The sequence below is a fragment of the Lagopus leucura genome, unplaced genomic scaffold, assembly GCF_019238085.1.
Source record: "Lagopus leucura isolate 7727_CA_CO unplaced genomic scaffold, USGS_WTPT01 Super-Scaffold_702, whole genome shotgun sequence".
Lineage (NCBI taxonomy): Eukaryota > Metazoa > Chordata > Aves > Galliformes > Phasianidae > Lagopus > Lagopus leucura.
The window spans coordinates 973,403-1,000,331 of NW_024962254.1; the positions used below are offsets into that span (position 1 = coordinate 973,403).

Genomic DNA, 26,929 nt, shown 5'->3' on the forward strand with positions numbered 1-26,929 from the left:
CACTGAAAGTCAGGGTGAGGAGGCTGTCCCATTTGGACTAACAGAAGGATTAGAGGAAGGAAAAGAAAAACCTGCCTGTATTAAGGAATGTTACAGACCCTGCTGAACCATCCACCAGCACTTGACCATCATGGTGGGGCTGGTGTGATCTTGGGCTGGAGAAGACTCATGAGGAGAAAGGGGCTATGGGGACTGGGGAAACATGGGCAGCCAAAGATAAGGAGGACCAGAGGGTGCTCAGATTGATTACCCTCTGACATGTCAAAGGTCTTAATGGGAAATGGTGGCTACTACACGGGTACTGCTAGAGAGGTTTAACCACTGTGGTGCACAGCTCACAGCTGCAACCTCATGTGTGCTCCCCTTCACCCTTGGGATCCCTGCCAGGCATGAAATGATGAGGAAAGCAGGGAGAGAACTCAGTGCTCATCTCTATCAGGACCATGATGACAAATGGCTCCTTCTTCATAGAAGCTCATTGGCCCCTCTTGGCAGGCTGGATTTGCACTGCAGGAAGAGTCAGCAAGTGATGCTCTGATCTCTGGATCTTAGCGAGATGGCAGCTCTGCATCCTCCCTGCCCACATCAGGCTATGACGGTTGGCATGTTGCTAAGCTCTGGAAAAGAGGACACACAATACTGACAGCTTGGTCCTAAATGCTTGGGTCGTTTTTCTAGGGGTTGGAGATTCATGATGCTTCAGGTCCCCTCCAACCCTGGCCATTCTGTGATTCTGTGATTCTGTCTGCTTCTTTGGTTCAGAAATCTGGAGCATGGAAGCATCTCAGAGTGCTCAGGGATGTGGTGGATGCCCTGCCCCTGGAGGCTTTCAAGGTGAGGCTGGATCGGGCTCTGGGCAAACTGATCTAGCTGTGCACGTCCCTGTTCATTGCAGGGAAGTTGGACTAAATGACCTTTAAAGGTCCCTTCCAACTCTGAGGATTCCATGATCTCCAAAACATATTATTAATGCATATTATAGAATATAGCATCTAATGTATAGTAGGTGTTTGCAGACAGTGATAAGATGCATCTTGAACTCCTTTCTCGTTGTATAAATTCATCTCTTAAATACCTCAAGCTCCGTCCCTGACTAGGTTGGTGGCCCCACTGGGCTCCGTCCTGTCCGAGCACCATCACCAACCCATTGGTTACACTCCACGGAAACCTCCCCAAGCAGAATCCAACTCTTGCCCCTCCTCACCCACTCACCTGTCCTGAATTTGTTGTAGGTGCCACTCTCCAGCATCGGGTCACCTTCATGGGCACAGCAGGAGAAGCTCCGCTCTCGCCACCTGCAAAGGACAAAGTGCCTGGGTCAGCTCCCTGTAGCCCTGGTCACCTTATTCTCTTTTGTTAGGGCTGGAATTGCTCAGTTATTTGGGGATTTGCTCAGGCCTTTAGTGAGAAGGGAACCTTGTGACCTTGTGATGCTTAAGTATCCACACTTCAAGAGCAATAGCATTTTGAGGTCAACTTTGTGACTAAGTCCTGTTTTCTAGGAAAGATTTAAGGGATTACAGTCCTTATTTTGCAGCCACTGGTTCCTAAGCAGACAAAGAATTTTAAATTTGTGAGTTCGGTGGACTCATGAACCTGATAAACTGGATCACACAGGTCCCCCAGGCACAGCTGATGGCCCTGTGCTCCCAGAAGCACTGGGAAAACCCTTGTTGCAATGGCAGCCCAGCAGGGCCTTCTTGGATGGATCAGAACCATCTGCAAAGTCCTGGGAAATACAAAGACAACATGGAGAAGCACATGGAAGGGAGCCTGGAGGAGATGGGGATGGGAAGATCTAGAGATGGCAATAATGTATTGCATGGGTGTGGTCATTTCAAGCCATCTGCTGCAACCTGCAGCCTTGGAAGCAAAGTGAAAGATGCTATAGCAAGACTTGGGTCAGGACTGCAGAAAGCAGAGCAGGGTGAGTGGTTTCTGATCCAACCATGATGCATCCAGCACCCTGATCCAAGTTTCCCCAGTAATGATAGATAATGTCATGGGCAGCACAAAAGCAAAGAAAACACAGTGCTGGGCACACTCAGGTGTTCTCAGCTGGGAGGATGGATTTCCTCATTGACTTTGACACATGTAGACAGAGAACTACTACTTTGGGGGGCACAAATATTAACACTGAGAGCTTTCCACCTCATGTCTGAAGTCCTAATATCTAAAATCCTAATCTAAATAGTAAGAATAGAAGAATCAATTCCTTTTCCAGTCCATCAGCTTTGATAACTTATTTCTGTTTCTACTCTAAGCCCACCACGTCTATATTGAATCCTTCAGGTAGACGAAGCTTGGGTTGCCAAAAGGAAAGAAAAACAGGAAAGCAAGCAGGAGAGGTTTTTGGAGATTTTCAGGGCACTTTTTTGTTTGTTTGTTTTTTAATAATTCTTGAAGAAGAGCAGTTTTAACCCTTCAGGACACCATAAGCATCCCTCCATTCCTCTGCCAAAGGTAACAAATCAGGTTAGAAGGCGGTGGAGCCAGGAGTTGGACACAGTGATCCTCATGGGTCCCTTCCAACTCGGGATATTCTGTGATTCTGTGAACTCAGTAGTTACCAGTGCAGAGCAAAGATGAGCGAGATGAGAAGCACTGAGATCAGGTCTGTCAGGATCCACATGATGTTGTACTGCCGTGGTGTCTGGAAGAGAACGACAGAGGATATATTGAACACCATGGATACTGAAGCATGCAAAAAAGCTACTCAAGCTCCTTATTAGTGCTTGGCCTTGTCAATCCCTGGTGTGCATGTGAAGTGATATCCTTCAGGTGTTTAAAGCATTTGGAAGCATTTGAAAGTGGTCACCTGCCATTGGGTGCAGGTGCCAAGCCATCATCCTCTGTAAAAATTGATCCACTGGGTGTCCAAGGGGACTGGATTGCATTGCAGTGAATACAGCAGGGATTCCTTGTTTGTCCCTACAACATTAATATCAATTGATGGCATCTGTTCCTCCCCCACAAAACTGTCCTTGAGTGAATACCACTGAGGGGCTGGGGGTGGCTCCTTCTTTAAGCCTAGGATTTGCCCTCATGAGGACAGACTGAACCTCACCTGCCCTCAGAAGGGGTGAAAATGATTTAGTTTTCTGGATGAGAGATGGTAGTGTTTTAAAACCCACTTCAAGAGTGTGAAACTAGTTATTCCAAGTGGTATGATGCAGGGACTCTGTGGTGAGAACATGGCACTCCTCAGCCCTTCAGATCGTCAGAGGCAGAGTAGAGGATGGAAAAGCAACATGAAAAGCTCATCCCAGCCAGGAGGGGTGGGCTTTATGCTTTTTTCCCTTTGGCTTGTGACATCTGACCAAGTTTGAAAAGGAATGCAGGAGTTCCTGGACATTAGGAACTCCTGAGTGCAGTAAGATTCCTTAGAATCTCAGAAATTGAAATTGTCAGGCAATAACCACATGTGCCCTCAAAGCCCTCTTCCTTTGTCTTTATGTAAGTCTCACTAGGACTTTCTTTCCTTCACAGACACTAAGTCCTACCAACCAGAGTGCTTTTCTAAGGGCCATGAAAAAACAGGAGTTGAGAATGATGGTAGCTGCAGTGGCTCAAAGGAACCGGACTTATGTCCATGAATGAATTGGCCCTTGATCTCTAAAGGTAATCATGAGCATCCTACCCCTATTTTGTACCTCAGGAACAAGGGAGGACTACTGCTTACCATGAGGAAGAGTGGCTGGCTGAGGTTCTTCAGCATGTGGACAGCATTCGTGGTCACAGAATGTGCCCCGGAGCACCAGGCCAGGGAGAAGAGCCAGGGCTCATTGATCACATAGAAATTGGTGGTGATGTTTGCCTCAGCGTATTTCCTTTAAAAGACCAAGAGGCAATTGCCTTCATTAAGAAAAGCAAGGAGGTTAGTACTTCTTTTGGGCTGAATCAAGGAGAAATGGCAAATCTGTATAGGAAATATTTGCTTTAGGACCTAAATAAGGAATAAACAGGAAGCCCAACCAGCCAATTTGAAAACAATTAACTAATACAGAGTATCTGGTCTGCTGCAAGCAAATGTAACTCATGTCTGAAAGAGTAGAACTTTATTTATCCCTCTGGCATATGAATCAGTCATAACTGATATAGAATGACTTGGGTTGGAAGGGACCTTAAAGCCCATTCAGTTCCAACCCCCTGCCATGGACAGGGACACATCCCACAGCCTGGGTTGACCAAAGCCCCATCCAACCTGGTCTTGAACACTTCCAGGGATGGGGATTTTAAATTCTGCTGTTTCCTAGGTTTTTAAATTCTGTGAAAAGAAAGCATGAATATTATTAATATCGAAAGGGTTCAATTTTTTCTTTTAATTACTTTTAATTAGATGTCAGTATTTTCATAAGTAGGACAAAAAGTCCTATTTACAAAAGGAGAGTTGGACAAGTCAGATATTTAGTGTGGGCTTTTAAGGCTTGGTTTTAATGGAATAGAAGAGAATGGAGACTTCTGCAATAAATATGCAGCCTTCCTTTGCACAAATTACACTCCTAGTGTATCACAAGCAGCAGAGCACTGTAGCTATGGTGACAAGAAATTAAGACTCCAAAACACCATCTGTGAAAGGGTGATGGTTTCTGACCACAGCATCATGCCTTGAAGGTCTTTTCCAACCTTGGTGATTCTGTGATTCTGTGATTCACTCAGGTGTTTGTGGAGGCCATATGAGGTTTAATAGTTGTTTGTTCTTCATGGTTCAGTGTTAGAGATGCTGGGGATGGCATGTGTAAAAGGACAGCAAATCAGAAGATACTTTGTTCTACCCAGAAGATTCCCCAGATCCTTGGAGGTGTTCAAGAAACATGTAGGTGAGTATTTAGGGACATGCTTCAGTGGGCAATATTGGTGATGGGGTACAGCTGGACTAGATAATCTTAGAGGTCTTTTCCAATCTTAATGATCCTATGATTTTATGACTTTGATTGATTAAATACGGACTTGGACTTAGGTAGGGAGGGGTCTGGGGTTCAGTTATGCCACCTCTTGGCTGCAGTCAGGGTCGGCAGTGGCAGTGAATTAAAGCCCTTAACTTCCAAAATGCAATAGGGAGTACTTTCTAAAATGCTATCGATCCCAGAGTTGGTCACTGGAGGGAGACATTGCGACACACACGAAGCAAACGTTCTCTAGTCAGCACGCAGACTGCTCTTGGAGCTGAAACTTCAACTTACCGAATATCTTCACTGGACATTTCGGTGTAGGCCAGGTTGAGTTTGACAATATTGTCCATCAACAGGTCTTCAACCGGGGCCTTATTGCCCATGGTCTGCTGGAAGCCAGGAGCAACAGACTGAACAAAGGACCTCATGTCATTCTCCAGCCACAGGACCTGCAAACAACGAGAGGACCTTGTGAATTCACAGTGAACTAACTAGTAATTGCCATGCTCTTTGCTCAAATCTGGTGAAGATAAGGGCTTGAGGGGCTTAACCCAGCCTGTCAAATTACATATTTCTTGCAATGATCAAAGAACATTCATTTGCTGGGTTTAAACTTGCTTCTTGACAAAAGTCATTTTCATCAAGAAATCGGTCTTCAGTGTTCCTTCTTATCAACTGGAAATCACTGAACATTTCCCATTGCCCTAACAAAAGTTGCAGTGTTTGAAATGAATGAAAAAGCAGCTTTGTTAAATGGGAAAGGCAACGGAATGTATTCTCTTATCCCTTTTTTCCAGCATGGGAGCAGACATGGATCAGCTTAACTCTCTGGAAATCAGTGGATACATAACCTGGTCCACATGGATTCGGCATGTATCCTAAGCAAAGTGTTGCCTGGGGAAGGAGGAAGGCAATGAATGCTTCCAGCTGCTTTAACTTAAACCAGGAGCTTCTATGTAATATATAATATAAGTATGGGTGGCAGAGAGTCGACTGTCAATTATCACAATGATGAAAGAGCTCAGTGTTGACCCCAGTGTCCCAGTTCAGTGAGCAATGGAATGGGATATGAAGATTGGCCACCCTACCAGGTGGGGTCTGATCCCCGACTCGTTGAGGATGACTTCCAGGGTTCTGTTGATCCATGAATTCCTGTAAGGATGTTTCTCTGGAGGACGGTAGAGATCAAATATCACAAGTTTATTCTGACTGTCTGCGAGGCGTAAGAAATTACTTAGCTTGTAAATTGACTGATTCATTGCCTGGTTTTGATCTGCCCTTGACAGGGAGCCCATGCATGAAAAAGGTTTGTCCTAGAAACAAGCAGATACAAAAAGGAAATCAATCAGCCCGTTGCATCTGGGAGTCTGCTGCATGCAAACAGGTCATAGCTCTGTGGAGGAAAAAGTTTGTCATCAGTCCTCAACAGAGCAGGATATTCGATTTTATTTAGCCCTTCTACCTGGGGAACAAGGAAAACTAATCTAGGCTGTAATGGCACTGCTCCTGGGACCTGAACTGTCTAGTTCTCATGTAGCCCTACTGTGCTTCTCTGCCCCACCACGTTAGCTACATCACACACAACACCTTGCACAATTGTGTTAGGTCAATGGTTAGAATCGATGACCTGATGTTCTTCTCCAACCTAAATTGTCTATGATTCTATGATTCTAAGTAGCTGATATCTTCTTTCTCCAGCATGTCAGTTCTGCTGCTGCCATGATAAAAAGCCACAAAAAAAAAAAAAAAAAAAAAAATCCACTAGCCAAATATAACAAGTCTCCAAAGCCTAAAAGCCAACTGTACAAAACAAGAAGACCCTATAGCTTAAGTTATCTGTACTGACTCTGTTCTGGCTCAACCAGAAATTTTCCTTCTAATATTCATCCTAATAAGTAGTAGCCAGCTGGTTTATCTTCTACAACAAATTGATGATTGTCCTTTACAGTGCTTACCTTTAGGAACCATGCTCCAGCATTCAACTCCTTCAGGGCATCCCAGGAGAACAAGGCTGCATTTTGAGCAGTGGCATTGGGATAGACCTCTTTGATGTTGGTTGTCCTGCTCAAGGTGCTGTCATGCATGAGAAAAGGAACACCATCGTAGCTGTTGGAGAGCAAGAATTCAGGTCACTTGAGTGCAGTTCACTTAGGGCACAAGCAGTGTCATGCTAGGTGAGAAGAAGTACGTGGGCCACCACAAACATAGCTGTGTGACCTCCCTCAGTACAGAGAGTAAGATAGAAAAGAAGTATGACACTCAAAACACCAACCAATATTGCTGGCTGACCCTGGGGACTTGGTTTCATCAGGGACAGAGTAGAGATGGTGCATTTATGACTGCCAGCCCCTAAAAAGGTGGATACGATATGAGGTGAAAGGCACATTTTGCAGTTGCCAGAGTGTTCTGGTATTTTCTAGGACAGATAAAACCCTCACAGAAGTCTGTAAGCCAGACTAGGGTAGAAACTGCCTTTATATGCTGCAAAATGTTTAAAGTAGAGTATGGAGATGATCATAGAATCATGGAATCATGGAATCATAGAATGAATTGGGTAGGAAGGGACCTCAAGCATCACGAATCTCCAACCCCCCAGCCGCAGGCAGGGCCAGCAACATCCACATTTAATACTAGGCCAGGCTGCCCAGGGCCCTATTCAACCTGGCCTTGAGCAGCTACAGGGATGCACGGGACATCCACAGCCTCTCTGAGCAGCCTGTAATAGTGATGAGATAATATGTTGACCACGGCCATGATGGCAATGTGTTGATTTTTGGTCTAGATGATCTTAGTGGTCTTTTCCAACCTTAATGATTCTATAATTCTGTTTTTTAATCAGTAGCTACAACTTACTGACTTGCCAAAGAGTAACCATGCCCCACAGTTTTTATCATCATATGTCAGGGACCCTACCAGTAAAACCACGTTGCCTGGAACTACACAGCTCTAAATGCTCTTAGAAGAAGCATGAGCTTTGTGGGCTGTAATGTTGTCCGCTTACCTAATGGTGACATCTGTTTCAAGACCATCTGCACCATGTTCAATTGTCTTCTGAAATGACATCTCAGTGTTTTCTGGGGCCAGCTGAGGAAAGAAAGGGCCCATAAGCAAAATGGTTTTAGATACACTCTGCAGAACTCTTCAAACACATTCTGTCTCCTTGTAACTCTTCTGTATTCTATTAAGGGATCACCATTTTCTTGATAAAGTCTCCTGTTTCCTTGGGTACCAAACTTTGTCCCTCAAGAGCAGTGCTGTTAGCAGAACTACAGAGTGATCCCTTTGGCATGCAATTCCAAACTGAAATACCTCCCCTCCCACCCTCCACTGATTTCTTCAGGGAAAAAAAAAAAAAGAAAAAAAAAAAGAAAAAAAAAAAGGAAGCAGAAAATGACAAAGGTAGCAATACAGAAGATGAAGAGATGTATAACTACTCCTCCACACCTACCATTGGTGCTCCGCGGTGTCCGATGAGGGCTGGCTTTGGTCCAAGTGTCCCCACCTCTCTGATGCAAGGAGAGTACATCCCCAGAGGTATCAAGAAAAGAAAGAGAAGGATAGCCAGGTATGGACCAACAATTATCACCTGAACAACTGAAAGAATTCGAAGGAGGAAGGCTAGAGTTAATCCATTTGGTAACATATGGGTTCACCTTGCAGCTTGACTTCATACAGCCCTCCAGCTAAGTAAAATTGTTGGGCTTTATCTCAACACTTTCTAATATCTCTTCTTTCCCCACATTTTCACTGCCTCTCCAAACAATAAAATCCAGGAGAACAAACTGGTCAAAGAAGGTTTTGGGCTGTTTAGGTTAGGACTGAGGTTTTGTGCTGCAATTACATCACACTATGCCTTCAGGCAAGAAACAGCCTTAAACTCTTTTTCTTTAGATGTGGTGCAATGCTGCTTCCCCCAGCTAGAAAGAAATGGTCCTCAACAGAAGGATGCTATTTTTTTCTTACTCAGATAAGAACAAGTAACATTTTAAAGTTTAATTGCCAGTTAAAAAAATGAGGAGGAACCTTTCTCCATTCCCTTAAGTTGAATGCATTCAGAGTTCATTCACCTTGTTGTCAGTGGCTTCTTCCGTGTGACACAGACTCCTACAGACTCTGGTTGCATGGGCATTGGTTCTCAGAAACCTGCTAACTCATCACCTACTGTCTTCTCTGGTGTCTGTTGACAGGTTACTTAAGAGTGACCCTTCTCTCAAAGATAGAAACTGTTCCTCTGGGAAGTGAACACCTATGACCATTATTTATCTGGTTGGGTACCACCATCTCTCTGCACAGTCCAATGGCTGTTCCCACCAGCACATTTTGTCTGAGGTCAGTGGGTTTTGTTACAAATTAGATATATGAAGAAACAGGGTCAGATAAGAGTGCCCAGTGCCAGAGCCAGGCTCTTCTGCAGTTGTTCCTGTCTCCTGGCCCTGTCCTTAATCACACTTCTCAGAGTTGGACTGGAGCTCTCTTTTGAAAAACATCAGGTAAGGAAAACAAATTTCCTTACCAATCAATCAGGAAGTTCTTTCCCCTATTTCACTGGCTTCTCCTAAGATTCTCTAGTCTGGATCAACTTTCTGAGACATGAAGCTGAGCACAGCAAGCAAAGGTCAGGCATTGCTTGCTTTCTCCTGCAGGTGATTGACCAAATTTCCATGCATGCCTCAGAACAAGGGGATTTCTGCTTAGCTCTTTATCCTCAAGACTGGTAGCTTCCTAGATAGAGACCAAAACTCTGCAAGTCAGTATGTAAATCGTGGAATCATAGAATCATGAAGGTTGGAAGAGACCACTAAGATCACCAATTCCAATTGTCAGCCCATCACCACCATGATCACTAAACCGTGTCCCTAAGTGTCACATCTACCCTTTTCTCAGTAATGTATCTGGACAGACAGACAGGACAGTGCATTACCCAAGTTCAAGCCCTACAAATTTCCCTGAAATACTCAAAAACTAAAAGTCAACTCCACCTGGATTGTGGATATGGGAGTAAAGGCTCCTTCACATTTGTTTTCCCTCACTGACGTGCATCTTCTGTCATACAGGGAGCAGGAAGCAGAGTTACTATACCTTTCTTATCTGCTCTGATGGCATGCAGAGCCATGGGCCAGGAGAGGAGGACCATGATGGTTATTGCTCCTATGTGGAGATAGGGGGCTGTGATCTGGCAAGAAGAGAAAAGGATTCTATATAAAGGGCCAAGCAGAGATATAGGTGGAAAAAAGCCCCAACATGACTGTACCTTCCCACGTGATTCCTCTTCTCTCCCACACCTGGGTTGAATCCACAAATCACCCCAAAATTCAGGGAAGAAAGGTATGCCCCCATCCAGGCTGGTGCCCAGAGTGCTCCTCACTTTACTGTGCAGCTCTTTTTTTTTCTGTTCAGCTGAAAGTTACAGCACTGTCCTCATCCATGAGGCTTGGCAGGCAGTCACCTTCACCATCATGCCATAATTCATTAACATCTTCCAGAGTGCAGCCATTTTAATCCAGTCTAATTCAACCCAATACTACTCAGGTAACAGCCATCTCCAATGCAACTAAGTCTTTGAAATAATGGCAACAAATCTGAATTTCCTAAGCCTTTCCTATTGCTCTGCCTATGCCTGATTCTCTAAGAATGAAAGGCTGAAGGAAGTAGAAGTCATTGAGAGATTTTTTGTGTGTGATGCTGTCTGCTTTGGACACTTGATACTTCCTTCAATGAGAAGCAGGATTCAGTTGTGAAAACAAAGGCGTCATCTGAGACTTCCAGGATATCTGAGATAGTAACACAGGGCTAAAGGACATGACATAGGATCTAGAAGAGATGCGTGTCCCTTGGGAACAGCAGCAGGAGGCCAAATGAAGCATCTCAAAGGGTCTGAGCACCTAAAATAAACAACACCTGCGGGGAACCCCATGGCTCTCCTGTCCCCTTCTCCTCCTCCCCTGGAGTCTGTGCAGAGGAGAAGCTAACGTTTTCTAATCACCTTTGCTACCACCTTAGCATAGGCTTACCAAATTGTAGAGTTCCACAAGGACTATGAGAAACTGAAATAAATGTGGGGCTACCAGCTGCTTCCTCTTGCAGTCCCTTTGCATTGCTGTCCTAATGTTCACAGACAATAAGTAAAGTGGTAGAGTGGTGATACATCCGAGTAATATCTTTAAGGCAGCCCTGTAGTCAAATGCTATAACTTCCTCCCTCCTGGGACATGGGGGGACCCAGATGCTACAACACCAAGCAGCAGTGGAGCCTCCACCTTCAGATTTGCTGAGAGCTGTGACCATGCACTCTGACCTCCTGCATCCCACAGGTTGTCCCACCTTGCACAAGCATTCCCCACCTACTCCCTAAGAACCTCAGTGCTTTGTCCTCAGCAGATGAAGCTCTTCTGATTCACTATGACTTCCCAAAACATGTTATATAAAACAGATAGCTCAAAACCAAACCTCAGGTCTTAGCTTCCTTTCTTCCAGTAGGATATATCAACTTATTAAGTCATAATAAAGGTTTGTGCAAACCTGAATAGGCTGCCAGGAAAACCCCCGTGAAAAACATTCACCATATGGAATTTTCTATTGATTACCAAAAAATACTTACTGAAATTAGTTGTTTTGTTTTGTTTTGTTTTGTTTTGTTTTGTTTTGTCTTAAACAGTCTCCATGTCCCTCTTACCTGGAATGACAGGCGGACTGTTTTCCACTGATCTCCCCAGAGTACAGACAATATGAAGATGGCTGTGATAGAGAAACCCAGGACAAGAAAAGTCCCAATCTAGGGAGACAAAGAGAACATGGAGACGCTTGAGTATTTCTGCATAGGACATACAATTAATTTTCCTGTCAGACCTATTTAAGCAGTTCAGACTCAGTAATTTTGGGATGTATGAGCTTGAGTACATCAGTTGGGAAATATCTGGTGGGACTAAAACCAAACTAATTGTGCTATAAATTGGATTTTCTCTATGACAAGATTGATTTTAAGAGTTTGGTACCCAACCTGAGTCAGCCCTCAAGATTCCCTCTAAAATGAATAGAGAAAGAGGGGAATTTCCAGAAGTGGTCTCTTTCCACTAGCTTTATAATGACAGACATCTCTTTGTGAGCTGGCGTATATGGGTGCTATATGATCCAACATTAAATCCTTTACCTGTAGCTGGCTGAACTCACAAGTGATGAATTGACACACTGTCACATTTTTTTTTATGCTGAGTTGCTTTGCAGTGGGCTTCTGCAACTGCAAATGCTTCAGAGATGAGTATTCATTTCTTAACTGAAAGGAGTTCAGTTAAGAATTCTGTTCTTTGACTACTTGCCCAGTTTGGTACCAAAGCAGTTATGATTGTTTGCTCTTCTTCGCACATCATCTATCTGCTGGGCACTACATGATAGTTGGACCAAGACCCAAACCACACTTCAGGAAGATCCTACACGTCAACATCTTAACGATCCGTCCCCAATCTCTTCCACTCAAGGATACCATCCCAATATTTTCCACAGATTGCTCTCTCTAGTTCTTCAGAAAGCCCATTTTCAACAGCAAAATGCTTATTTCCATTACTAAAACAAAGAAGCAGGATCAAGCTCAGGATCAAGGATCCTGGGCTCCCCAGTACAAAAAAGACAGGGATCTCTTGGAAAGAGTCCAGCGGAGGGCCACGAAGATGGTGAAGGGCCTGGAGCATCTCTGCTATGGAGAAAGGCTGAGTGAACTGGGTCTGTTCAGCCTTGAGAAAAGAAGACTGAGAGGGGACCTGATCCAGGTCTATAAATATCTAAGGTGTGGGGGGCTTAATGGCGAGGATGGACTGTTTTCAGTGGTGAGTGGAGACAGGACAAGGGGAAACGGCTGGTAACTGCAGCATAGGAAGTTCTGCACAAATGTGCGCAAGAAATTCTTTACAGTGAGGTGACGGAGCACTGGAACAGGCTGCCCAGGGAGGTGGTGGAGTCTCCTTCTCTGGAGATGTTCAAGACCTGCCTGGATGCCGACCTGTGCGACCTGCTGTAGGGAACCTGCTTTGTCGGGGGGTTGGACTCGATGATCTCTGGAGGTCCCTTCCAACCCCTACAATTCTGTGATTCTGTGATTCTGTGAAGTATCTTCCCATTCAAATATTTATTTCCACTGCATAATTTGTCATCATGTAACATTCTTCCCTAAATTGCATGGCTAGGGGCTCCTTTTTGAAATGTCTCGCTTAACTTTCAAGAATTTCTTAAGAAAGGTGACTTTTATCCCTGATTAGGGAGGTGGTGGAATAACCATCCCTGGAGGTTTTAAAAAAAAGGCAGATGTCACATTGAATGACATTGTGGACATGGTGGTGATGGGTTAATGGTTGGACTAGATTATCTTAATGGTCTTTCCAACCTTAACAATTCTATGATTCTGTGGTTATGTACAACTTTGTAGCAACAGATTCCTGAGGGTTTACTTCTGTACCTTCAGAACTCCAGGTGACATTTCCAGAACTTCTCAAAGACAAAAAGGATGCCTGGGAAAAGACACATTTCTGCTCTACAGAGAAAGCAGCTACTGCCTGCAGAGGCTTATACCATGATCCTCAGCAAACTCCTCCTTTGTCTTTATGCTACCACATGTGAGCACGTCAAATATAGACATCCTCACCTGAATGAGTCACTGCAGGCTCCTTTTATAGTCAGCAAGGAAAAAAAGGTGGTTTAGGTGTGATTCATCTCATCTTAATTTAGATACCTGTGACCAGCTGGATGATTTGCGTCTTCAGACAGTTCGTTTCCCTCATCCAAAGGGAACCTGGGGTGATCAGCTCAGGTGGAAACATCATTCTCATGGATATCTAAAGCCTCTTGAAATTAACCTCTTCCCTCCCTTCCGTCTCTCCCATAATCTAAGTAGTTTTGCATGAAGAGTACACCACAGGTTTGATGTTTAAAACATGGATAAGGGTTACCAGAAAGCCCTGACTTTACTCACCTTGTGACTCCAGTGCAAGTATAGCTGCTGCCCTTCTGCGAGCAAACACATTGCTAGGACCTGGAAAATCAAGAAGGTATAGTTGGCATCCTGGCATAGGATGATAAAGTGTGTTTAGTGAGGCAGTCCTGGAATGATTTTTGCTTTAGAAAGTCATTTTATGCCCTGTTGCACAACGGTGAGGACGTTAGCAGGACAGCTGTGTGCTGAGAAATGTTTATTGCCACAGTAAATATGCTCCTGAAATGACCAAGCACATGACAAAGCTGCCCTGTAGGATCAACATCTTCACTGAGCTCTTTGGTGCACACGCTTTGTGAATAGAAACTCTGACAGAGAGGATATAGCCAGAGCCAGCATCCATGACATGAACCTTGCGTGCTTTTTATGTATGTGTTGTCATTTAGGGACACATCACCCATGGGGGATACAGCTCAAGGAATAATTAATGTATCAAAATAAATAAACAAATGAATAAAAATACAGAGCAGAGTGCAAAGTAGAATACATATTGATAGCAATTACAAGAAATGCAAACAGGCACATCTCACAACATGGACATCTACCACTGGAGATTCAAAACCTCTACTTCGTATTGGGTTAATTTCTAGTCATCAGCTGCAGCCCTATGGCTGGCATGTTCCTTTTCCTGGTAAAAAGGTTCACTTGTGGCACAGTGCAAACCCCAGTCAGGACAGGGGACAACACACAAGGCCTGGTGCACTGAGTAAAGGGTGAGAAAAACCAGCAAATGGCTTTGCTGGAAACTTTCTTCTGTGCTCAGATAGCTGAGTGGCTGTAGCACTCTCCCCAGCAATTGTAAGGGACAGTTTGGGGAGCAGCATCACCAGATGTTGATGTCAGTGATGGAGATGTTGAAGAGCACCATTCCCAGTACCATCCCTGTGTCACTGACCTTACTAAATCCAAAGAGATGACATCAGTGGTTCTTCCCTTGTCCACTGAAGCAGTTATGCCAACATAAAAAGAAGAAAGGTTGGCCAGGCAGGACCTGCCCTTCTTGAAGCCATGTTGGTTATCCCATATCACCTCCTTCTCTTCCATGTGCCTTAGCACAGCTTCCAGGAAGATCTGCTCTATGATCTTCCCCAGCACTTAGGCAAGGCTGAAAGGTTGGTAGTTCCCTGGGTCTGTTCTGAAACCCAACTACAAAAGAATGTAATCTCTTCCTCACCCACCTACAAATACACTCTTTTTCCAGGATGATGCTGATTTGAAGTGAGATAAGCACAGCAGAGAATACAGATCAGCTTTTAAGTACTTCTTGACATGTTAGACTCCTTTAATTTAATCCTACACCCAGTACAAGATGGGTAACCGTGGGAACAGTTTGGAGGGAATTGAATTACTGTTGAAGATCTTAAGCCAGCCCCATTTAAATAATCCACTTCAGAAAAATGAAGAAAAAAGACACTTTCAAACTCTTGTCTTTTCTGCAAGCAGTGTTGTAAAGACTTGATCCAAGGCAAATGTGCATCCACTTATTTCACAGGGTGTGCTCAACCAGACTCTCCCCTGTTGTTGCAGTATAACCTTCCTACTAATGATGCAGCACATCCAGGGATGCCATTGGAGGAAGAGCTCGTTTTTATGAATGGAATCAATAGTTCGTTATCAATTTTCAAGAAGAATAATTACCAATCAGAGGGTGAAGAAGGAACTCCTGTAGTTGCACCACTGGGTACTGTAGGAGAACACATCTTAATTGGTTGGTGAGCAGATGTGATGTGGACAAGATCCATCTTCTGTGTGTGCTGGCACAATCAGCTTGAGCTTTCTTTGCTCTCCATGCACCCCTGAAGCTTAACATCTCAAGCTTCATCCCCAAAAGCTATCTCAGGACCCATCCAATGTGTTGTTCCAAAGGGACCAGCTGCCTCTAACAATGTTTCACGCATTTGCTGCAGAAGTAGAACTTCCTTGGGCAAAAGGACAACCAACACAAGCAGGTATCCCACCTTCAAACTGTTCCCATGCATATCCTGGGATTGTCTAATATAAGTTCCTGGACATGCTAGTGTTGGTGACTGATATATGTCTGATTATTACTATGAAGGTTAAAGCCCAGGTTCCTCTTGCCAGCCCCGTCAGCTCTCTCAGTCTTACATCCAATACTTCCAATCTTCCTGTCTTCAGTAAGAAGTGTGGAAATGTCTCTTTCCACTAAGGTCAGCATCCCTTGCCCATGGCAGGAGGGTTACAGCTACATCCCTTCTAACTCAAGGTATTTTGTGATTCTATTATCTACCAGCCAATTGGTAACTTAGGCATGCTTCCCTAATGCAAGAGAGTTGGATTCACTGCAATGGGGCTCACATCTCTGTCTTCCTTTTTTCTGACTGGAGAACTGCCCACAAAGTTATGATGAAAAATGATGGACAGTAGTCTCCTCATCCCACCTCTCTGAACTTCAGCGCCAATGGACAGTTTTGAGTCTTCTTTTTTAGCCTACAAATGCAGAGGCTACAGCATTTCTGAAGCACTTTACTTAATACAGTCACAAATGACTTTCCCAAACCCTTGGAATGAACACGGTTGAACTACAGAAAGGAAAATATTATCTGTTGGTGTTCAAAAGATTGAACAACAAAAGATTTTTCTTCTCCACTGAACCTGGATTGTCCTGCAGCTAGACCCCTCAGCTTAACATTTTAGCTTTAATAGGAATGAGAAAATTGTCTGGGGGAGCAGTAACAATTACATTAATTGAAACTGATCGTCTGGAGAAAATTACACTGATGTATGCAGGCAGAAAGCGTTTTTGCAGTCACTGCTTTATTGTGCAGTGCTTTGTTCAGCAGCTGGTGGGCTGAAGAATGTTTGCTTCGGTGGTTCCCAATGAGGACATGGAAGCAGGCCTGCAGGTTCTGGTTGGATGCCATTGTTAAGGAAAAGGATACAGTGCCCACAGGTTAAAAAAAAAAAAACAAGCCATTACTGGTTGCTGGAAATTCTCTCAACTCCAACAAGGCCAGCAGTGTGCTCAGTTTTTTGATCTGATGTGAAGCATCAGTATAAGGAATGTAAGGATATAAGGAAAAAAGTTCTTTACAGTTAGGGTAATGAAGAATTGGCACAGGCTGCCCAGAGAGGCAGTGGATGCCTCATGTAGGTCAGGCTGGATGGGGCTCTGAGCACCTGATGGAGCTGTGTCCTTGTGCCTTGCAGAGGAGTTGGACTAGATTGTTATAAAGATTCCTTCCAAATCAAAAGATGAATCTATGATTACAAGGAAACACTGTTTGGGTGAAGACCTCAAGCCCAACAGGTATGGAGATGGTCTCTATCCAGAACTGCACAGCCAGAACATGAGAGCAGCACCCACAACAGTAATAGTATTTAGGTGTAGAAGGGCTTCATGGTATTTATGAGTTTTGGGGGCTGGAGGGTTCATCACAGGCTACACTGGAAGGCTAAATGCTGTGACAGGGAGGATCATATGGTGATGAAGGTGTGTTTCCAGACTGAGGCATTCTCTGAAAGAAGTCCCATTAGAACAAGCATTGGTGAGTCAGACTGTTGCCATTCTCCTCCACATCCCTATTCCTTGTCATAGAATCACAGTATGACAGAACAGTTTGGATTGGAAGCAATCCTAAAGCCCACTCAGTTCCAACCACTGATATTTGCAAATACATCCCTTATGTCAGGCTGCCCAGGGCTCCATCTAACCTGGCCTTGAGCCTTACCAGGTCTGTGCCTCACCACCCTGTGAATGAAGAATTTCTTCCTCATATCTAAGCTAAAATTTTGCACATTTTGAGATCGCAGCAACATGGATGGCAGTGTTGAGCACTATTTGTGCTCCTCTTTTTTCAGAATCTAGTCCAATTTAGATCACAGCCCTGAGGGCACGGGACCTTGTGTCTCCCAACACCCACTGCTCATCATAGTTGAGTGCTGCATGTCAAATTACATGATTGACATAATGATACAAGCAAGCAGGGCAAGTGCCTTTAGAAATACCTAGTGCTTTTGGGTGAGTGTCTTCATGGTGAGGAAGAGGGAATGGAATCTGACTGCAGGGGCTGTCTCAAGAGCAGAGGCACCTCTGAAATGTTTCTCTTGTAGAACTTGTTTGGTGATAGCCCCCAAACTCCAAGCTTCACCCTCTTGAGGAAGGCAGACCCTGTTAGTCTCATCAGACAGAACCAAGATTCTGGGAGGATCTATTTACACAGTGGGACCAAGACAGAATCAAACCCCATAGGACACCAATTTCTCTCATGTTTACAACTACATTTCTGGCTTTACTTCATCCATTGCCTTCCCTGATAGCTTGCAGTCATCACCTCCATGCTGCCAAGGACATGAAACTCCTCTAAAACAGTCTGGGCACTCGCTGGTGTTTGGATGCTGACAAAGTACAAACATGAGTTTGGAGCTGATCCAGCCAGATCCACTGGAAATGGTGATAAAAGTCAGTGGTTTTGATCACAGCAGTGAGTCAAAGCCATCAACCCAGCCTGGATTCATGACATCCCAAAATGAAAGCAGAGGTGAGATTGAGCATGGACTCCAGTTCTTGGAATTGAAGTGATTTCTTTGCCTGGAGCTCTGCATGCAGAAGATTGGAACACAGAGATTGATCTATGCTTATTTTGGATTTTCTTTGAGGCAAACAACAGGGAAAAAGTTTGGGCAGGTAGCACTGGAAATGCTTGCCCTTGTTAAGTTTCCAGAAACCAAAGGAAGCAGCAGATCAGAAGTCCAGAAAAAATCTAATGAGATTTGGAAAAATGAAGGACTCAGGGACATTACCTCTCTGGGCACACAGTTCAGGAGTGCTTTCTCACCATGTCTGTAGTCTCTGCCTGGAGACAAACTCTCCAGCAAAGCAGAGGGAATCATGGCAACTCCAGTGATGATATTTCTCTTCTTCTAATGAGAGCTTCTGTTCAGGGTTAGAGGAATAACCCTGTTCTTACATTACCATCACAGTGTAACTCGGATCTCAATACTTCCCTGCTGTCAAAGCAACAAACTTCAGCTCCCACTAAGGAGAGATGAAACGCATTCACCAAAGGGGAATCATTGAAAGAATGCATCAAACCTACAACTATCTCAAAGACCTCTTCACTGAAAATGCTCTTCCATGGTCGGAAATGAGGAGAAAGTACCAGAAATGCTCTCTGTGTTCCCAGTCCTCCCCACGTATCCACTCCCAGTGATGGGTGAACTTTGGTCTGACACATCAAAGCCAACCTTATATTTACTTTGTAGGCCCGTAACTCACTCCTGCAAGGAGCTTTACTCACCAAAAGCAGCGTGATGTACATGAACAGGATTGCAGCCACTATCAGGAGAACCAGAGACCAGAGGAACCAGAAGCCTAGGTTCCCATAGTTATACCTAAAAAGGAATAAAATCTCATAACAGCATTTGTGTTACATTAGCACAGGGGCTGCAGGGAAACAATAGTTGGAGGAGAAGGTGTCAGAACACTGGAGGAGCTGCAGAGGCGTTTCCCAAGAAGAGAGAGGGAAGTTTCACTTCCTACCCAAAGGCTCAATAAGAGTCAATGACATAATTACACCTTTCCTCCCTCTGATATTAGAGCTATCTGGACAGCATCTAATTTTAGGTGTTTATGTAACTGTTGCCTACACGGTTCAGAAAGAAAGGATTTCCATAAAGACTCGCTGACTATTCCTCTGTTTCAAGATGGGGGCATGCAATTCTGTTTGCTCTGAGATAGCTGGTACAATGCTTCTGCTGCTAGCCACTACATCTCTTTACTCCTGGCAGTGCTGTTCAATTTCACAGAATCACAGGATCAGTTGAGTTGGAAGGGACCTCTAAAGGCCATCTGGTCAACTCCCCTGCAGTGAGCAGGGACACCCACAGCCCCATCTGTGCTCAGAACCCATCCAGCCTGACCTTGGGTGCCTCTAGGGATGAAGCATCACCACATTCTCTGTGCCAGTGACTCATTACCATTGTCATAAATTTTTTTTCCTCATACTCAATCTGAATCTCCTCACTTTTATTTTGAAACCATTTCCCCTATCAATTTGAATGCTGAACTTCAAGGAGTCTTCAAGGGGACTTCAAGGAGTCAAATCTTTGGCTCGTGACTGAAGTGGAAAAGAAGGAAAACACAATACTTACCAGTCAAAGTTATTGTAGTCATTTTTTGCTTCACCCCACATGTACAGGAAGACCAGAGAAAAGCAGAAAGCTCCAACAAGCAGTGGGAAAAACACACATTCCTGCTAGAAAGGCAAAAGAAGGACATTTAGTCAGAGCCCTGTTTACTCCAAAACAATCAGAGAAAACAGCAGTTACTTTTAGGCTGTCCTTAAACATGTGGCTTAATGCTGGAACCTCCCTCACATATAAACTCCCTTTAAGTACTGGAAGGCCACAAGGAGATCACTCCAGACAGAGCCTTCTTTTTTCCAGGCTGAACAAGCCCAGCTCCCTCAGCCTTTCTTCACAGGAGAGATGCTCCAGCCATCTGAGCATATCCAAGGCCTCCTCTGGACCCTCTCCAAGATTGCTGAGGCTGCTCAGCCTGTGAAGACACGAGGCTCAGAGGGATCTGGTCAATCTGTGTAAGCACCTGAACGGAGGGTCTCCAAAGGCATGATGTGGGAGCACTGTCACTGCAGCCAGCCCTACCCCAAATGGACCCAGAGGTGACTTCAATCTCAGCCATTCCATGATTCTGTAATACTGACATGGAGGGGATTTCTTATCTTGCTCCCTGGGAGCAGGAGGATCTCCTCAAAGGAGAGGCAGTGGGCATAGCCCCGAGCTGCCAGAGCTCAGGGAATGTTGGAAGCCACTCTCAGACACTGGGTTTAGATATTGGGTTAAGCCAATGTCTAAGTTGTAAAGATCATTAGGGCATGTCTGATTTGAAAGTCAAATGCTCTCCATGCTCAGAGGGCTCAGACCACCAAGGGGATGTTCAAGAAGCATCTGGACAAAATTCTCAGATATATGGCCTGTTTTTCGGGTGATCCCATGTGCAGCCAGGATTTGGACTCAGTTACCCTTATGGGTCCCTTCTAAATTGGCATTTTCTATGATTCTATGATCTACAGCTCCATCAGGTGCTCAGAGCTCCAGACAGCCTGACCTTGAGTGTCTCCATGGATAGGGCACCCACCACTTCTCTGGGCAACCTGTGCCAGTGCTTCACTACCCATAAAAACCATACCATAAAAACACTTTTTTCTTACATCCAATCTAAATCTCCTCTCTTTTAGTTTGAAATTATTTCCCCTTGTCTTTTCACAACAGACTCAGCTAAAGTGTCTGTCACTATCTTTCTTATGGCCCCCATTGATTGGCTCCTCATTTGGTGTCAGGCCATTCCCTGCTGCAATGTTTGCTCGTTTCACGGTGGCACAGACAAACTGAGCAACACATCAAGATCTCAAAGCCAAAATCCAGAGCACTGATAGACCTCATTTGGACTGGGCAACCTTTGACATGTGACATCAGTCGCTTGTCAGCTTGGGCTGACCTGTCCCAGTATGGAAGTCAATGTCTGTGCTGATTTTGGGCAAATTTACCGTCTTGCAGCAGCATTTCCCAGGCTCGGTCCTTCTGCGCTGGTACCGCTTCCATCGGCAGCTGTAGAACCCGGCCAGGCAGGAGATGAAGGGCTGGTGCTCATATCTCTGCAGCAAGTGCCGACGCACCACCTTCAGCTTCCCAAATTTGATCTTCTTGAGGCTGGTGGAACTGGCCTCCATCTGAATAGCCTTATCTCATCTTCTTCCTGAAATGAGATCCCAAGACTTATGGCACGACTGTGGTTGCCCTCTCCTTTCCTTAAAGTTGTAGAATCATAGAATGGCTTGGATTGGAAGGGACCTTGAAGATCATCTAGTTCCAACCCCTGCTGCAGGCAGGGTTGCCAACCACATCAGGCCCCAGATCAGGCTGCACAAGGCCCCATCCAGCCTGGCTTTCTTATGGGGTTAGCTTTCCATATCAGTTTTTTTCCCAAGAGGATGCCAAGACCGCCATGAAAGTATGCTATGGACATCCCACCTAATGATATATCCTTAATAGAGATGCTTAAAATTAAAGCATGGTTGTTGCAAGCCCCCGCAGCGGTCAGTGGCAAGCAGTGGATGCTGCTGGTTATAACTCCAGCACTCTGCATCACCTCTAAGGGAACCTCTGCCTCCTTTAGACTATGCAGGGTGCTCTGGGAAAGGAAATTGTTAACTTAAGCTCTCCATGCAGCTTCCCAAATCATGTCAGATGAACCTGAGCCTCAACTTAGCCATGGGAACCAGCTCAAAAGCACCATGACCTGTCTGCAACCCCCTACCAGTTTAACTAGCTCAAGCAGGAAAGGGACTAAAGCCCTCCCAGTTCACAGCTCTCTTATCCTGGAAAAACTGCAGCTCTGTACAGACTGATCCCTTATGGAAAAATTATTTCCTGGCTGAAATAGCTTTCCTGGCAGAGTGTTTCATGGCTAGGAAGAATAGCTGTAAATTTGCACACCTGGGAGATCTGTTCAGTGTCAGGATTTTAAACAAAGATTTTGGTGGTAAATTGTGAGTGATGTAGTCACCAGGAGAGCAAATAACAAAGGGGTTTGTGCCAGAAAAGAGCAATTTGACCAGCAGGACACTATCAGGAACATGAAGAAAGATTTAGAAAAATATACTTGTGTGTTGTCTTACAAACAAGCACCATCATCCATCACTTCTTTGGAGTATGAAAATGCCCTGAGGTGCTCTTCTGCTACACTAAAGAGTGTTTTGTTGCCCCCAGAAAACCTACAATCAGTTTGCAGAAGCCATAAATAATATGGAAAGACAAGATGCAACTTAACATTGAAATGTTGCATCCCTGTTGGATTTTCCAAACATCTATCATCAGCTTGGGCGCAAATGAGAAGGAATAGATACTGGATATTTGGAAAAGTTGCTTCTCCAAAAGAGCAGGGTGCCCTGGGAGGTGTCCCTGGAGGTGTTTAGCAACCCTTGGAGATGTGGCATGTAGGGACATGGTCAGTGAGAATGGTGGGATGGGTTGAGCTTGGAGATCTTAGAGGTCTTTTCCAACCTTAATGACCCTGTGATGAAATGAGACACAAGAGTTGACAGTTTGGGCCACTGCTAACTGAAGTGTGCCCAGGTGTGTCATGCTCTGAATGTCTTCCTGAGGCAGAGGCCATTCAGGACAGTCAGGGAGAACCCCATACTGCTGGATATGATGGGGTCAAGCCACTCCTAAAAGTTCACTAGCATCTTTCTTTGAGGATCCTTAGACCACAGTTTTCCCCATCCACAGGACCTGTTCTTTCCCAGCCCTTGATTCAAGCCTTCATCCTTCTTCAGCAACAGGGATGAAGATACTCAATCAAAATCATCTATTGTTCTGTCAGAAGACCTTGAGGTTTGCTATTGCATTCCTGATGCATGCATGAGGTTCACACATCAATATTTGCCTATGAGTGCATAGGATTTGGCAGGAAAACAAATTGCAGGGACCTTGACACACTGTTCTCTCCATTCGGTTGGCTGGATGTTAAATTTTCATGGTAGTCCATCTTTCTCATAAAAGTTGCCACGGGATGAAGGTACCATTAGCTCCCTAGACATGCTAATCCCAGCTGAACCAGTTTTACATTTCAAAGGTTTTTTCAATGTCTAGCCTCCTGTCTTACAGCTTAATCCTACTAACTCATGACCTATTCGTGTGAGATACGGAGAGCAGTTTAAATTTTTCCTCTGTTATGTATTTCACAACTGTCTGGATGACTGCTGTCTCTATGGAGTTCTTGGAAAGAGTGAGCACAAAATCCCATGTAATGGGAAACATTCAGCAAGGAGCCTTTCACAGAGCTCCAGTCTTTACCACAAACAAACCAACCAAGCTGTCATCTTGGTATCATCTCTAGGAATTGGACTCAGTCATCCTTATGGGTCCCTTCCAACTTGGGATATTCTGTGATTCTGTGATCTTGACCAGACACCTCCTTTTAGCATGAGATGATGTGAGGATGCCAGCTTGGGGATTCCACATTCAGACCTCAGAGCCCTCGGTGTTCAAAGGGTTCATCTTGTCACAGGGCTGCGTCCCCAAATAATGTCCTGGTGGCACCCATCTCTTGCCAGCCTTCAGGGAACAACACTTAGGAAGCTTAACCTTATGAGTCTACACCATGGAATATGAACCTTTGGAGCTGTTTATAAGGAGCATTCTTTCTCTCCAACAAGGACCATCTAGGAGATACGGTTGACATCCTCCCATGACCCTCCATCCTTGCCTACAGTCTTCCAGTTGTAGTATGGCATTCAGAAGCCATGGGAACATCTCTTTGAAGTTCTGTCTGAATCTGCAGTGCCTCAGATCACATCAAACACAAAATGCACAAGCCTCTGATCCTAATAAAGATAATATCCCTTCTTCTGGATCGATCAACCAGCTAAAGGGCAAACAACATTGCAACATATGGCAGAGTCCAGAAGTCCTCGATAGAAACTGGAGCAGCTCAGTCATTACTAGCACATAACAAGAGGCTTCACAGCACTTGCATAGAGATTTGAAGCAGTGCTCCTAAAACTCAGAGGCTGTCTGCAACTGTGCTCATCCCCACCAGGCAAAGGTACATGACTGGAAAGGGGTGACTGCAAACCCTAAACCCATTCACTGGGAAAGACAAAGGAGTAAAGAGCAAGCAGGAAAACATACATCAGTAGGAGAGCAAAGTTTAGGGCTTAGTAAGTGAGCTGTGAAAGCTGTAACACATGTTTTACAGCTCTACGTGCCCAGGAGACCTCAGGTCTTTCTCTAGCAAACAGACATTGCTTGCTCACTGATAAGGGTCCCCACAACTGCAGGCAGTGGATCAGGGCTGCCCCGTTCCCACTGCTTGACAGAGGGTGAGGAAAAGTATGAGAAATCATCCAGGAGTGGTGGAGGGAGGAGATGGAGGAAAAAAATGGAACATTCTGCATGACCCAAATGCAAAGGCACTGCAAGAAGAGTTGCTTGGGAGTCAAGAGTACGAGCAAGGAGAGGGTCTTTGTCTTTATTTCATATATATCTTTTCCCCTCCTCCCCTCTCCTCCCCTCTCCTCCCCTCCCCTCTCCTCTCCTCTCCTCTCCTTCCCTTTTTCCTTTCTGTTCCTTTCTTTCCCCATCTTTCTTTATCTTTCTTCGTCTTTTCTTGATCTTACTGCCATCTGTAAGTGATTTGAAGAGAAAATGAACCTCATGCCAAGGCAGGGACATGCCCCAAGCCTGAGCTGAGCCTTCCCAACACCCACAGTCCTTTGCATGAAGGTGCAGATGACAGCAAAGACCCCCCAGTGCCACCCCACCACTCTCTCCAAGGGCATCACATCCTGCCCTTCCACCTGGGAGTCTCCAAATACATCACACCAACAGAATGGAAGGAGAAAAAACAGCCTGCAGGATGCTGCTGGCCGGTCACCATCACCACAAGCTGCACACAGCCAGAAGATCTCAGCAAAGAGCGTAACTGAATCTCCATTTCCACCCTAAGGATCTGGATCACAGCCCTAGATCACCTCTGCTTTTACTGCCATCTTCTTCCAGTTTCTTTTCAGATAATTTAGGAGGTTTTACATAGGAAAAGAAGAAATTTTGTATAAAACATGACTAGTCATAATCTCCCTGTGATATGGGATATACTCTCTATCCTTTCCTTTCTCTGGCAGGTAATAATTATAATTTATCACTAAGACTTTCAACAGTTTCTACATAAGCCCTAATTATACCTTCCTTCTGTGTGGGATCCCAGTATGTGCAGCTCAAAATGAATTTCTCATGGGTTGAATAGCAGCTGGATCAAAGCAGAAGATCACAGTCCTTAGTGCAAAGAAAACATAGAATCATAGAATCATTAAGGTTGGAAAGATCACTAAGATCACCTAATCCAACCTTCAACCCATCAGCACAACACCTCTAACCCATGTCACTCAATATGACATCCACTCTTCTTGAGCACCTCCAGGGACAGTGACTTCACCACCTCCTTGTGCAACCCATTCAATGCCTCGCCACTCTTTCTGAGAAGAAATGTCCCCTAATATCCAACCTGAGTTTCCCCTGGTGCTATTTAAATGCCATTACCTCTCATCTTTTTGAAACGATTGGGCTTACCAGGGGAAGTAACATGTGAATCAGAAGTAGTAGGGGCTAATGAGGAATAATTGTTCCTCTGGCCTCCAGAACAATATCTTTTTCATTTTTTTCATTCATTTAATGTGTTGTTGTACACTTCCACTGTGGTTTTCAAAGCTGTGTGAAGGTTTCCACCTAGGTTAATGCCCTGCAATTCGTAATACATCACCACAAATTAAATAGACACAAAAAACCAAGCCTGCTTCAAACAAATTAACTTGCAAATACAGATGAACCTTTGCATCTCTTGGGGTTGCAGAGGATTTTTTGGACTCTATTCTGGAGGGACCATCACAGGAAATAACAGTCCAAAGCTGAATCATGTTTTTGCACAAAGCACTTCTTCCAAAATTGTTCAGTCTCCATATTCCTGCAGGGAACCTCTCTCAACACGTTCTTGTGTTTGGAGCACGTGTGCCCCCAGTATTCACTCCCTGGGGATGACTCATTGTTCACAATCAGTTGCAGAAACCTCATTTAATCATAATCACCACCATTAGAAATTACAGCTGTTTTGCTTCATCTTCAAAGCACTTTACAGGCTGTGTTAACAAATGCATGCCCAGGAAATTATTGGCCAAACCTCAGAGCATTTGCAATGGATTTTGTACAAATGCTTTCAGTTTTGTGTGGAAACAAGCAAGGGGAAATCATCATGTCTGCAAAAGGGTCACACGGTGTTACAGTAGATTTTCCCTTGCCTGCTAGGAGCAAAACGAGGATAAAGCCAGGGAATAGTAGCTTAAAAAGAATTGAAGAGGAAGAAGAAAGAGGAATAATGTTGAATAAAGAAGAAAGTAATGGAAGGAAAGGGAAAGAAAGGGAAAGGGAAAGAAAGGGAAAGAGAAAGGGAAAGAGAAAGGGAAAGAGAAAGGGAAAGAGAAAGGGAAAGAGAAAGGGAAAGAGAAAGGGAAAGAGAAAGGGAAAGA

At 44.6% G+C, this 26,929-nt stretch overlaps 1 protein-coding gene across 1 annotated transcript; it reads right to left on the reverse strand.

Annotated features, from left to right (window-relative positions):
- Positions 1-532: 532 nt before the first annotated feature.
- Positions 533-21,577, reverse strand: LOC122175162 (glycerophosphodiester phosphodiesterase domain-containing protein 5-like). Its single transcript, XM_042862600.1, has 15 exons — positions 21,395-21,577; positions 19,980-20,083; positions 19,127-19,220; positions 13,848-13,907; positions 11,565-11,663; positions 9,972-10,065; positions 8,341-8,486; positions 7,894-7,976; positions 6,848-6,998; positions 5,981-6,205; positions 5,184-5,341; positions 3,683-3,830; positions 2,571-2,653; positions 1,213-1,295; positions 533-617 (listed from the first exon to the last, which is right to left on the reverse strand). The coding sequence occupies exons 1-15, from the start codon at positions 21,575-21,577 to the stop codon at positions 586-588; spliced, it is 1,743 nt and encodes a 580-aa protein (XP_042718534.1). The 3' UTR covers positions 533-585.
- Positions 21,578-26,929: the final 5,352 nt, after the last annotated feature.